Source organism: Schistocerca piceifrons, chromosome 4 (assembly GCF_021461385.2).
Source record: "Schistocerca piceifrons isolate TAMUIC-IGC-003096 chromosome 4, iqSchPice1.1, whole genome shotgun sequence".
Taxonomy (NCBI): Eukaryota; Metazoa; Arthropoda; class Insecta; order Orthoptera; family Acrididae; genus Schistocerca; species Schistocerca piceifrons.
In genome coordinates, this window is record NC_060141.1 from 584,326,380 (window position 1) to 584,339,501 (window position 13,122).

General features: G+C 47.2%; 1 protein-coding gene across 1 annotated transcript in view; it reads right to left on the bottom strand.

Annotated features, from left to right (window-relative positions):
* LOC124796239 (venom serine carboxypeptidase) overlaps positions 1-13,122 on the bottom strand; it is a 132,249-nt gene that overhangs the window by 103,654 nt on the left and 15,473 nt on the right. Inside the window, exon 2 of the mRNA XM_047260329.1 lies at positions 5,480-5,663. Within this exon, the coding sequence (XP_047116285.1) occupies positions 5,480-5,663 (184 nt within the window). The remainder of the gene's footprint in view (positions 1-5,479; positions 5,664-13,122) is intronic.

The window sequence follows — 13,122 nt, forward strand, 5'->3', positions numbered from 1 at the left end:
CCCATCAGACCGACGTGACCAGGAACCCACATAAACATCACAGTGGCTCCATCAAGAGCAAGCAAGTGACAGCTTTCCTGGATCCATTGCACTAAGGAATGGATGCAGTACAGTGCACTGAGGCTCTGAGGAGCACAGAGAGTAGGAGCAGATGACAATTTAAAAGCCTGTGTCTCCAGCATGTACTGCCTGGCCTGAGGCAGGGCAAAGAGCTCTGCTGTAAATACTGGGCAGTGTTCCAGAAGCCGATACTGAAAAACGTCAGTGCCAATGACGAAGACACACCCAACCACGGTCAGTCTGATAGCCATCACTGTACACAAAGGTACTGTCGTGAAGATCTGTGTGAGGGTTGTGAAACTTCCAGCAATGAAGTGAGGCTGGAGTAGTGTCCTTAAGAAATGAATGAAGGCTAAGATGAACACAGGCTGCCGCATGAAGCCAAGGTGGTAAAGGGTTCACACACATCGGGAAAGTGGCAGGTAGTTGGAAGTTAAGCTACTGGGGCAAGGGCCGAAAGCGAACTCCAGGAGGTAACAGAGATGCGGGATGCACCCCATACTGGGGATCAAAGGAGCCATTGAAGGAGGAGGCATGGGATGGGTGGCCAGGCATGGCATGTGTATCTACTGAGGAGAAAGTCACAGGGGTATGGAAGTGGTAGTTCGGCAGCTTCTGCATACATCTCTCCACCAGGTTAGTGTTTAAGGCACCAAACAGATGCCATTATGGTGGATTGTATTGAGACAGCAAAAGATGGACAGACATACAGATGCATAAACGAAACACCCATAGTCTAATTTTGAATGGACAAGGGACTGATACAAATGGAGGAGTGTGGTCCAATGTGCTCCCCAGGAAATACCGCTAAGGACATGTAGGGCTGAGGAGCAGTGTGCAGCGGGCTACCAGGTAAGACATGTGGGAGGACCAAGAAAGTTTCCTATCGAGCATGAGCCCCAGGAATTTTGTAATGTCAACAAACAGAAGAACAACAGGCCCAAGGTTTAAGGATGATTGAAGAAACCAATTGCACCACCAGAAATTCATACAAATTGTTTTGTCAGTGGAAAAGTGAAAGCTATTGTCCATGCTCCATGAGTAAAGATGATCGAGACATCACTGGAGATGCCGCTCAAGGAGACAAGTCCATGGAGAACTACAACAGATCACAAATTTGTCAACAAAAAGGGAGCCAGTGATGCCCGGTGGGAGACAGGACATAATAGGCTTAACGGCAATAGCAAAGAGAACAACACTCAGGACAGAACCCTGAGGCACACAATTTTCCCAGAAAAAGGTGTCCGACAAGGCAGAACCCACACGTACTTTGAAAACACTCTCTTTTAAAAGTTCCTGAAGGAAACGAGACAGGTGGCCACTGAAGCCCCATATTTAGAGAGTATGGAGGATACCAGTCCTCCAGCAGGTATCTTAGGCTTTCTCCAAATTGAACAACCCTGCCACAGTCTGGGATTTCTGCAGAAAATGATTCATGATGTGGGTGGACAAAGTGAAGAGATGGTCAACTGCAGAACGGCATGCTTTAAATCCACACTGTGCAGTGGTTAGTAAATGGCGAGACTCGTGCCACCATACTAGCCGGGTATGAATCATACATTCCATCACCTTGTAAACATAGTTGGTGAGAGAAATGGGATGGTAGCTAGACGGAAGGTGTGTCCTTACTGGGCTTAGGTGTGGGTATGAAAGTGGCTTCCGCCAGTGTCTGGGAAATGCGCCCTCTGCCCAGACGCGTTTGTATGAGTGAATTAGGAAGAGCTTGCCCGCAAGAGAGAGGCTTTGCAACATGTGAATGTGAACATCGTCTGGCCTGGGGCGCAGGATCGGGATGAAGTAAGAGCATGCCCTAGCTCCCTCATAGTAAAGGTGGCATAGTAGCACTCACAATTCTGAGTAGAGAAGGGTATCACTCGAGCCTCCTCCACTCGTTTCCGATGGGGGAAGGCAGAGTGATGGTGGAAGAGCATGAAATTTCTGCAAAGTGGCAGCCCAACATGTTGGAGATAGCAATAGGGTCCATGATGACACTGTCTGCCACTGTCAGGGTGGAAACTGGTGAATGGATCTTGGTCCCAGAGAGCTGTTGGAGATTGGCCCACAAGACAGAGGAAGTGAATGAAATCCAGCTATCTGTTTTGCTAGCCTGAAGAATGTGACAACACTTTGCACACATCAGTTTATAATGAATGCAGTTAGCCATTGTAGGATGACGGTTAAAAATGCGCAGGGTACATCTCCATGCGCAAATTGCATCACGGCATGCCTCAGTCCACCAAGGGACTGGGAGATGGCGTGGTAAAGAGGAAGTGTGAGGAATGGAATGTTCTGCAGCATTAAGGATAACATTTGTGTGATACTCCACGTGGTCATCACAACTGGGGAAATCTTTTTCTTCAAAGGTTGCCAGAGAGAATGAAAGCCACCAGTTGGCCTTAGAAAGCTGTCATTTGGTGTGCACATAGGTGGGATACGATTCAGTAAATGGATAACACATGGGAAATGGTCACTTGAGTACGTGTCAGAGAGAACGGACTACACAAGATGATAGGCAAGCTGAGCAGTTCAGAGGAAGAGATCCAAATGGGAACAAGTGTGCATGGAGTCTGAAAGGAGCACGAGTGCTCCCGTGTTAAAGCAGATCAGGTTAAATTGACTGAGAAGGTCAACCAAGAGGGCACATCTGTGACATGTTCTGGGAGAACCCCAAAGGGGATGGTGCACATTAAAAACACTGAGCAGTAGAAAGGGGTGAAGGTGTTGCCCAGTAAGCTGGAGGTGGTTTGTCCTGGTGACACCCAACGATGGAGGTATGCAAACGGTACAAAGGGAAAGAGTCCAGTGAAGAAGAAAAAGATGAACTGCAACAGCTTGAAGCTGGGTAGTCAGAGATGGGTTGACTATGAATGTCATCCCAGATGAACAGCATGACTCCCCCATGACATGGATTACCATCCTCTGGCAGAAGTTCAAAGCAGACTGGGAAGAATTGCGTGAGCTCAAAACAGTGGTGATGACGCAATTTTGTTTGCTGGAGGCAGAGAACAAGCAGATGCTGCAAAGAGCCGCCATAAGCCCTCTTTGTTGGATCAAAGACTGCGAAAGTTTTATTGGAGGTGAGTCACAACGAGGAAAGGGGAGGAGGGTAAAAATGAAAGATTGTCAACTTTGTGGCTGGCGAGTGCCACCCTTCGAATACTCACTGCTACAGGGCACAGAGGCTGAAGGATCCTGCTCCATGATATCTACAGAGGCATCTGCATTCTCCTTCTGTTGGTCTGCGGAGTCCAGGACAAAGAAATGGTTTGCAGTGTGCACCGGAAACACGGACGGTGGCCGGGTGAGGGTATCACATGGCGACACCTTCAAAGAGGATCTCCAAGTCAGCAAAGGAGAAGATGGTTTGCCTTTGTTTGACTTCTTGGAGCCTCAGTAGTTGGCAGAGAGAGATTCAAATGTTAGTTGGCTGGACAGACATAGGAAGTCTGTGGGAGTATTTCTGCTGTCCTCTCTGGCCTGCTGGTTGTGTAGCAGCTGACTTCACCCTGTAAGGTGAAAGTTTGGTGTCTTGTTGCACAGCTGGAGGAGTAGACAGGGCTGCTACCATGACACTGGGCGATTTTACAACTGGAATGCTGAATATGAGGTTGCATGTCTGGATGGCCATGTCCCTCGTGGAGTGGGAAGCAGCAAGAACAATACTGTAAATAAGGGATGGTAGAACGCAAGGTTTCTGACTAGCCAACAACTTCCAAGCAACTGGGTAAGGTGCTTTTTCCTTCACCCTCTGGATAGCCCACTCATTGATATATACAGGACAATCTTGGGAGGAAGCAGCATGGTCACTACTGCAGTTGACATAGCAGGGAAAATGAGGAGGACAAATGCCTTTGTGAGCACCCTTACCACAGGTGACAAATTTTGCTGGGTGGCGACAGGACACTCGAGTGTGGTTGTAAAGATGTCACTCATAGCAGTGCATTGGGTTAGGAATGTATGATCTGACTGTGATAACTTCATAACCTGCTTTGATCTTTGATAGAAGCACCACTTTGTCAAAAGTGAGAAACAGAGTGCATGTGGGCACTAAGGAGGCATCTACCTTCATCACCTGATAGGCTGCAGTGACACCCTGATCAGAGAGCTATGTTTGGATTTCTGCCTCAGTCAGACCACAGGAAGAATTCAGTATTTGATGGGTCTCAACACAAACAGGATAGCTGTGGAGTAGCAAAGATGGAGGCAGTTGTTGTGCTTGAGAATCTGAAGTAGTCTCCAAATGAAAAGTGCCATTTCAAAAACAAGAGCAGGAGTTCACAGGTTCCAGCAACTGCATCAACACCTTTCTGAACAGTAAACAGATTTACCGTAGCAAAGGATTGACTGTCTTCATATGTGAAACCATGAGGAACAGTGGTGAAGCTGGGAGAGTCTTAATTGTTAGCCTCATTCAGTTTATGTTTGGTACACGTTGACTGTGGAAATAATGGCTGGCTCATTGTGAAAAACTCCCCCATCACTGCCAGCATTTCTGATGGCACGCTCCTTCCACCTGGTGACCCTCCTCAGAAGGGGGCGCACCTACCTTAGGTGACTGTTCACACCTCAGGTCACACCTCCCGGACATCTGACAGAGGAACCAATTGGCATTTTGGGCAGGTAGCAGCTCAGGCAGTCACCCCTCCCTGGGTCTGGCAAATCCTACCTGTCAACCCTGGGCTGGGAAGTACACGTTACCTAGTCATCTGTTATGCGTCAGATACTTGGGCTGGCCTTCAGGAGCACACAGGGAGGAAGAAGAAAAAGAGGAATCTCTAACACCGAAGCGGAGGAAGGAAAGGAGAAGGGGAATGAAGAAAGAAAAAAAAGGAATGAAAAACAGAGGAGAGACTGTTCTGATATTGGCTACTGAATGTGCAGAACACATTTCCAAAACATCTCACACGTGTTCCCAAAGGGATGGGAAAAAGAACAGCAAGAGGATAAACATGCAGCATTGAAGGGAAATGATGCTGCAAAGGCCAGGGCTCTATGATAGCCAAGCACAAACCCACCAAAGAACAGCGAGGCCCCTGGGGTGTCGGGACTCCATGTGTGCCACGTATGAACTCACAAAAGAATTGTGAACCCCCTGGGGGAAACACAGCACTGAGTTTGATGCAGTTTTTGGACAACAAAACTGTTTTGAAGTTACACTACTCATTGAATATGGTCCCCTGTGACCTTAGTCTGGTTCCCCCAGACGTGTCTTTGGGAGATAAAAAAGCTCAGGAACGGATTTATAATTACTTCTTTGTCAACCTACCGCCCTGCCATTCCACCGGTGTCTCTCACACACACACACACACACACACACACACACACACACACACACACTTTTTTTATGTGTATATTACTATTTCCTGTATGTCCTTATGCTGACTTAAATAGTGTTTTGGTTCAAGAAGTCACAGATTACCTGTCCCAACTGGATTGTCAATGTATATGACAGAATGAGTTTTAGTCCAAGAATATTTCCTTCTCCTCAGGAAGTTCCATCGAGTGATTGAAAATGGTCCATTTTCAGTAAAGAGACCAAAAAGTGATGAAGCTCCTGGCCCTCCTTGTAACCACAGGATCACTGGTGCAGTTGCAGAATTGGTCTGAAACAAATCATGGAAAGTTACCACTGATTGAGAGAATTAGAACTTATTAGATAATTTAGTCACAAGGTGAGAAGCTGACACATCAAAGCATTCTGGTAAAGAGGAGATTACCTGAATAGTGTACATTATTGTGGAAGCGGATGAAGTGAAATATTTGTTTTTCTATGTACACCATAAAAATCAAATTTACAAAAGTATGAAACATCTCAAAAGAAAGGGGCAACTGATTGAAAAACGTATTTTATCATCAGCCTAGACTTTTGTAGTAGCAGGCACAGATCCTATGTGAGTGAGTAGCCAAAGTTTCTCATACCACTGTTGCGTTCCATGTGTGTCAGAGATTTCAAATAATCTATAAAACAAATTGTTCTCCAGCATCTGAATTATGGTAAGTGATCCAGTTTATTGGTGTAGAAGAGCATAATGCAGCCAACATTTACCATTTACTGGGATACTTTAGGGCCTTTAGTACCTAATAAAAGAAAAAATAAGGCAATTCAAAACGTCAGTAGAAATGTACGTGGTGAATGAGAACAATATTTCTGTTCATTTTAGAAGCTTATTAGATCAAATGTACTTTTGATACTGAGATTACTCTTGACATACGTAATGATATGGCTTCTGATGCCATAGATGCGCAGTGTATTCGAAAGAGTGTGTGTGTGTGTGTGTGTGTGTGTGTGTGTGTGTGAGAGAGAGAGTGAGGATGGCATTACGAAGAAGGTGGCCCCCTCTTGTGGTAAATTTCTAAATCCAGCAAGTCAGTTGTGTTGTTACTTGTAATGTAGGTTTCAAGATCATTCTACTTTTTGTACTAATTGTCAATATTGACCCCTTGGTGAAATTTAATAGCAAAATGTTTTATTAAGAAATGAGGAACATGTCATTTACCATTCATTTCCTAGGCAGTTATTTCTGATTATGTGAAATACCACAAGTGGGGCAAGAATATGTGATTTGTTGCTTCTTTCCACATCAGTGACAGCTTTATGTGGGGCTGTAGGGAAGACAAACTGTGAGGATCAATTAGGAGGAATACGTCATTTGAAAAATGGAGACTTATGATATGCAAAATTGTTTTTATGACTTATTTTTGTTATAGTCTTCTGTACAGTTTTGTGCTCATGAGACGAGTGTTTGTGTGTAGTTGTCAGTCAGTCGAACAGTCACTTGGTCAGTCAAACGTTCATGAATTTCAGTCTGAGAAGGTGAAGTGTGAAACACGAAGGAAAGCAGTGAGTACTTGAGTGTGGGAAGCCACTGTTTCAAGGCTGGTGAGGCACAGCGACACCGAGATAGGTACTCGTGACGGAGGAGATAGACTTCCACACATTCATAGTCTCCTTAATGACACACAGCTTGTTGTTTGTACTGTTATACCATTCAGTCTCCCAAAGCCAAAAAACCCTGCAGCGTAAGACAGAATGCACATCAGTTTTCGAGATGCCCATTTACAGAAGCAGTTTCTGCATAGCCTGCTTGGCCAGCCTGTCGGCAAGTTCATTGCCTGGGATTCCGATGTGTCTTGAGGTCCACTCAAACACCATTGAACGACTGGACTGTTCCAGGGCATAGATGGACTCCTGGATGTTCGCTACCAAAGGATGGCGAGGGTAGCACTGGTCGATAGCTTGTTAGCTGCTCAACGAGTCAGTACACAGGAGAAATGACTTGCCAGCGCAAGAGTGGATGTGCTCAAGAGCACGAGATATGGCCGCCAGCTCTGCAGTGAAAACAACTGCAGCCATCTGGCAAGGAGTGCTGTTCACTATGTCCTCCACGAACATACGCAAAACCTATGTGACCATCAGCCAACGAGCCAGCGGTGTAAACCACTTCATGGCCCCAGTACATGTCAAGAACCAAGAGGAAGTGACACTGGACAGCCACAGGGTTGACCGAGTCCTTAGGGCCATGTGAAAGGTCCAGAAGAATCTGCAGCCTGGGTATACACCATGGAGGTGTATGTGAATGGACCTCGAGGAGAGGTGGTAACGGGAAGGACTCCAGTTCAGACAGAAGGGACCGGATGCGAACCACAATCTTAAGCCCTGACCTGGGCCGCCAATGTGGGAGATTAACTGCCATGATTGGGAAAAGGAGACAGTAATTTGGATGTGCAGGAGAACTACAAATGTGTGCAACATAATTTGTGAGCAGTTGTGCATGCCTAACCTTCAATGGAGGGACTCCAGCCTCCACCAGGACATTGGTCACCAGACTCATTCTAAAAACTCCCGTTGCTAGGCGAATGCAACAGTGCTGCACTGGGTTGAGTAAAAGTAACACTGAGGGCACCATCAAACCGTAAACCAAACTCCTTTAGTCAAGGCAGGATTGAACAAGGGCTCCACAGAGCTGCAGCAGTGTAGAGCGATCTGCACCCCAGTTGGTGTTGCTCAGGCAGCGGAGGGCATTGAGGTGCTTCCAGCACTTCCGCTTAAGTTGATAAAGGTGAGGTCGCCAAGTCAATCAGGTGTTGAAAACCAGTCTTAAGAATCAATATGTCTCCACTACAGTGACTGGATAGGCATTAAGGGAAAGTTCTGGTTCTGGATGGATGGTACAATGCTGACAGAAATGCACGACACATGACTTCATGGCTGAAAACTGGAAGCTGTGGGCTAGAGCCAATGACTGTACCTTATGAATGGCTCCATGTAGGTGCCGCTCAGAAACACCACTGCTGGAGGAGCAGTACGAAATGCACAAGTCATCCACATACAGAGAAGGTGAGACCGACATCCCTACAGCTGCTGCTAGACCGTCAATAGACACTAAAAATAGAGAGAGACACTCAATACGGAGCACTACAGAATGCCATTCTCCTGAATATGGGGGGTACTATGGGAGGCACCGATTTGGGTATGGAAAGTATGGAGCGACATTGTATGTGGCAAGGATACGATGTCGCCAGGTCATGTGGTATGCTTTACGTAAGTCAAAAAAAGACGGCAACCATATGTTGGGGTCTGGATAAGGCTGTTCGAATGGCAGAATTGAGGGACACAAGATTATCAGTGGTAGTATGAGCCTCGTGGAAGCCACCCTGACTTGGAGCCAGTAGGTCACGTGACTCCAGGATCAAACCCAACTGCCAACACACCATACATTCCAGTAGCTTACAAAAAAAGTTTCTGAGGCTGATAGGCTGGTAGCTATCCACATCAAGTAGGTTTGGACTGGTTTGAGCACTGGAATGATGGTGCTTCCCGCTATTGCGATGGAAAGACGCCATTGCACCAGATCCGGTTGAAGATGCCGAGGAGATGTCACTTGTAGTCAGAGGAGGGATGTTAAATCATCTGACTGTGGATCCAATCTAGCCCAGGAGATGTGTCGAGGCAATGTGCAAGTGTGCTGAGGAGCTCCCACCCCGTAAATGGGGCGTTATAGAGTTCACTGTGGCGTGTAGTGAATGAGAGGACTTTCCTTTTCATCCACCGTTTGAGGGTGCAAAAGGCTGGGGGGTAGTTCTTCAACACAGAGGCTCGAGCAAAGTGCTCAGCAATCGCGTTTGCATCGGTAGATAACACGCCATTGATGTTAATGTCAGAGACCCCTGTTGGGGTCTGGTACACAAAAAGACATCTGATCTTCGTCCAGACTTTGGAAGGTGACGTATGGCACCCAATGGTCGAGACATACCTCTCCCGACACTCCTGTTTCCATCATTTTATAAGCTGGTAAATGTGGGCACGGGGCTGCTTAAAGGCTATTAGGTGCTCTCAGGAAGGATGCTGCTTATGTTGCTGTAGAGCTCGCTGACGCTCTAATCGCCTCAGCAACTTCCTGCGACCACCAAGGGATTGTCTTTCACTGGGGGCACCCTAAAGAATAAGGGATAGCATTTTCCGCCGCAGAAACAATCATTGTAGTGACCTGCTCAATGACAACATCGATGGCACCATGTGGGGGAGATTCAGCAGTGACAGCAGAGGTGAAGGCTTCCCAGTCTGCCTTGTTTAAAGCCCATCTGTATAGGTGTCCGTGGGCATGAGACCAAGGGAGTGACAGGAAGATGGGGAAGTGGTCACTACTACACAGGTCGTCAGTGCTCTCCAGTGGATAGATGGGAGATGGCCAGGACTGCAAACCGAGAGATCAATGGCCGAATATGTGCCATGTGCCAAACTGAAATGTGTGGGGGCACCTGTATGTAAGAGGCAGAGGTAGAGGCAGAGATGTGACAGTAAATTTTTGACCTCCCTACTTCGGCCAGTAAGCATGGCGCCACCCCATAGGGGTTATGAGTGTTAAAATCTCCCAATAGTAGTAGTAAAGGTTTAGGAAGTTGATCAATCAGTGCAGCCAATACGTTCAGGGGAACTGCACCATCTGGAGGAAGATATACATTGCAGACAGTTATTTCCCACATCGTCCTTATCCTGACAGCCACAGCTTCAAGAGGGGTTTGAAGGGGCACAGGTTCACTACATTCTGAGTTCAGGACATAGATGCAAACTCCACCAGATACACTATTATAGTCCCTGTGAATTCCACTGGATGATTATGTGATCGCGAGACTGGGAAGGCATGAGACACTCAATGAAGCAATCTACACCTCAGGGTCACCTGCTGACACCAGATGAGTACCTGTGTGATCGACAGCCACTGTGTCTGAGGGTCCAGCGAGATCTAAGTCCTCAGTGGACACCAGAATCTCCACCTCATCATCAGACACAGAGCTTGTAGGTAGTGGTGGTGTGTGTGCCGCCACCACCACAGTGCCTTGATTCTTGGGGGTCGTTTTCTTTTTAGGTTTCTCTCGCTGCTCTTTAGGTTTGTCCCATTGGGAGGGCATCACTGATTCAGTGTCAGGGACTGAGGAGGACCATGAAGCCCTACGACCGGCTACCTGTGGTTGCTTCAGCCATTGGCGGGTGTCAGCTTTGCCACTGGCAGGAACCTGGGAAGGGAGTGACCCAAAGGATCCCTTCCTGGCAAGAGGAGCTGAAGAAGACATGCTTGTCCAGCTGTGAAGTGGGTACTGACGTCCCCGATGGTTGGTGTGTGTGTGTGTGTGTGTGTGTGTGTGTGTGTGTGTGTGTGTGTGTGGGGGGAAGGGGGGGGGGGGGGGGAGCAACAGGGAGGGAAGTGTCACCACCATCAAGGGGGCAAGTGGAGTCTGACGGCTGTGAGAGCCAACTGCCAACTGTATGTGGCGGAATGGCAGATATGCACAGGATGTAGCCTCTCATATTTTCTCTTAGCCTCAGTGTAGGTCAGTTGGTCCAGGGTCTCGTATTCCATTATTTTTCTTTCTTTCTGGTGAATCCTGCAGTCTGATGAGCAAGGCGAATGGTGCTCTCTGCAGTTGACACAGGTGGGAGCTGGGGCACATGGAGTATTGGAATGTGAAGGACATCCACAATCCCAACAGGTGACACTGGATGTACAGTGGGAAGACATATGTCCAAACTTTCAGCACTTAAAGCACCGCATTGGGGGGAGGGATACATGGCTTTACGTCACAATGGTACACCATCACCTTGACATTCTTCAGTAATGTGTCACCCTTGAAGGCCAAGATGAAGGCATCAGTGGCAACCTGATTATCCTTCAGACTCTGGTGGATGCACCGGACGAAATGGACACCTCACTGCTCTAAATTGGTGTGCAGCTCATTGTCGGACTGCAAAAGAAGGTCCCTGTGAAATATGATACCCTGGACCATATTTAAGCTCTTATGGGGCATGATGGAAACAAACATCCCCCAGCTTGTCACAGGTGAGTAGTGCCCGTGACTGGGCAGAGGATGCTGTTTTGATCAAGACCGACCCTGACCACATTTTGGACAAGCCCTCCACCTCCCCAAACTTGTCCTCTTAATGCTTCACAAAAAACTGATGTTTCACTGACAAGTACCGGGATGAATAAACTTCGCTGCCATCCTTAGCCTGGCATTTCTCCCATAGTGTGGCCGGGGATGGGGGAGGGGGGGGCGATATGGGGTTGTATTTCTTAGCATGGAAGTTAGACTTTGACCACTTAGAGACTGCTGGTGTTTGACCACCAGCAAGAGATGATGTACTACACTTCTAGTGTGTCATCTGCCCTGATGCCACCTACTCCGACCAGGGGCCCTCCCCACAGGTGCCACTCAGCCACAGCAAAGACCACATGGCAGGATGGCCATTGCCTATTCCCAGGTTGATGGCCGTCTACTCCTTGGCATATGTGATGAGTTAATGGCGCAGGCATCAGCAGAGCGATCCCTGTGTGGTCAGGGAGCTACAAACAACAGGGTACATGGCGGCCCCACCACAACGGACTGGCTACAGTCAGAAGGTCAAATGCTGCAGGGGACCATCACATAAAGGCCGAAATGTGTGAGACTCCTTTTATGACAGGAATACTTCAGGCCTATTCTAACCCTCGGACCCGCAGGGGGGTACTGTCCTTTTAAATGTGTTATGTAGCTTATGGGAATGATGTCTAGGCCAAAGGTTGTCAGATGATTTTTGTGGGGAGTGGGTGGGCTTATTTGGTGTATGCTTTTTTTCTCTTCTTTGTTGTATTTGGTGATTCGGATTGGGGGTGGGGTTGTTTGTACATTTTCTTTTGCAGTGGTTGGGCATGGGGCACTGGGTTTGGTAGTGGCAGTTTTATGTTTTTAAGTATTTTCTGTTGTGTAATATTTTTTGAAGTGTTTTTTGTTTTCTTGCTTCTGGTTATTGAAAAATAGGGAATGGATGAGAAGAGGTTTCTTGGCGGGGGGGGGGGGGGGGGGGGGGGGGGGGGGGGGATATGCAAGTGAGGAAGGTGTGCTATTTGGTTGTATTTATTTCTATATTTAATGATGTTTTTAGTTTGTTTCTGTTTCCAAAAATCTTGATTTTTTTATGATGGTGTTTCTTACAGGAGTATCTGATTAACTTTTTTTCTTCTGTTTTTCAGTGTGTGTGTGATGTCAAAGTCCAGTTTAGTTACATAAGTTAAGTGAAAATTTTGATACCTGTGGTATCATCACTATTTATACCATGCCATGCCAGTTCATATCTATAAGTTAGCAGTAAACCATGAGACCGCACGGCCAATTTGCGATCGGCTCCAAGACATGCCCTCATCAGCCCGCACTGCCAGCACCACCTCAGAGCCAGCAAAAGGACACTGCACTGGAGTCTAGTCTGCTGAAGTGTTGTCAGTTAGCCTCCTTTGTTACTGTGGATACCGAACTGGCCTTTCTCAAGGACTCACTTTGGATTGTGTTCTGGACTGGCTGCCATACAATCAAGTAAAAGAAATTATCAGACACAAGGTGTACATATCATTATTTTGCTCTCTGTCTTAGAACCCACCAACTCACTGAGATCTACCACTGGGACGACCAAAGATGTGGCGACAAGACTGTTGCCTAGTGTGTTCCAGTGTCTACAGACAGTTAAATTTCAGGTGTGGCTGATGCAGCAACCCAGGTAGATGATACCTACACTGCCTGCAACACACGCAAACA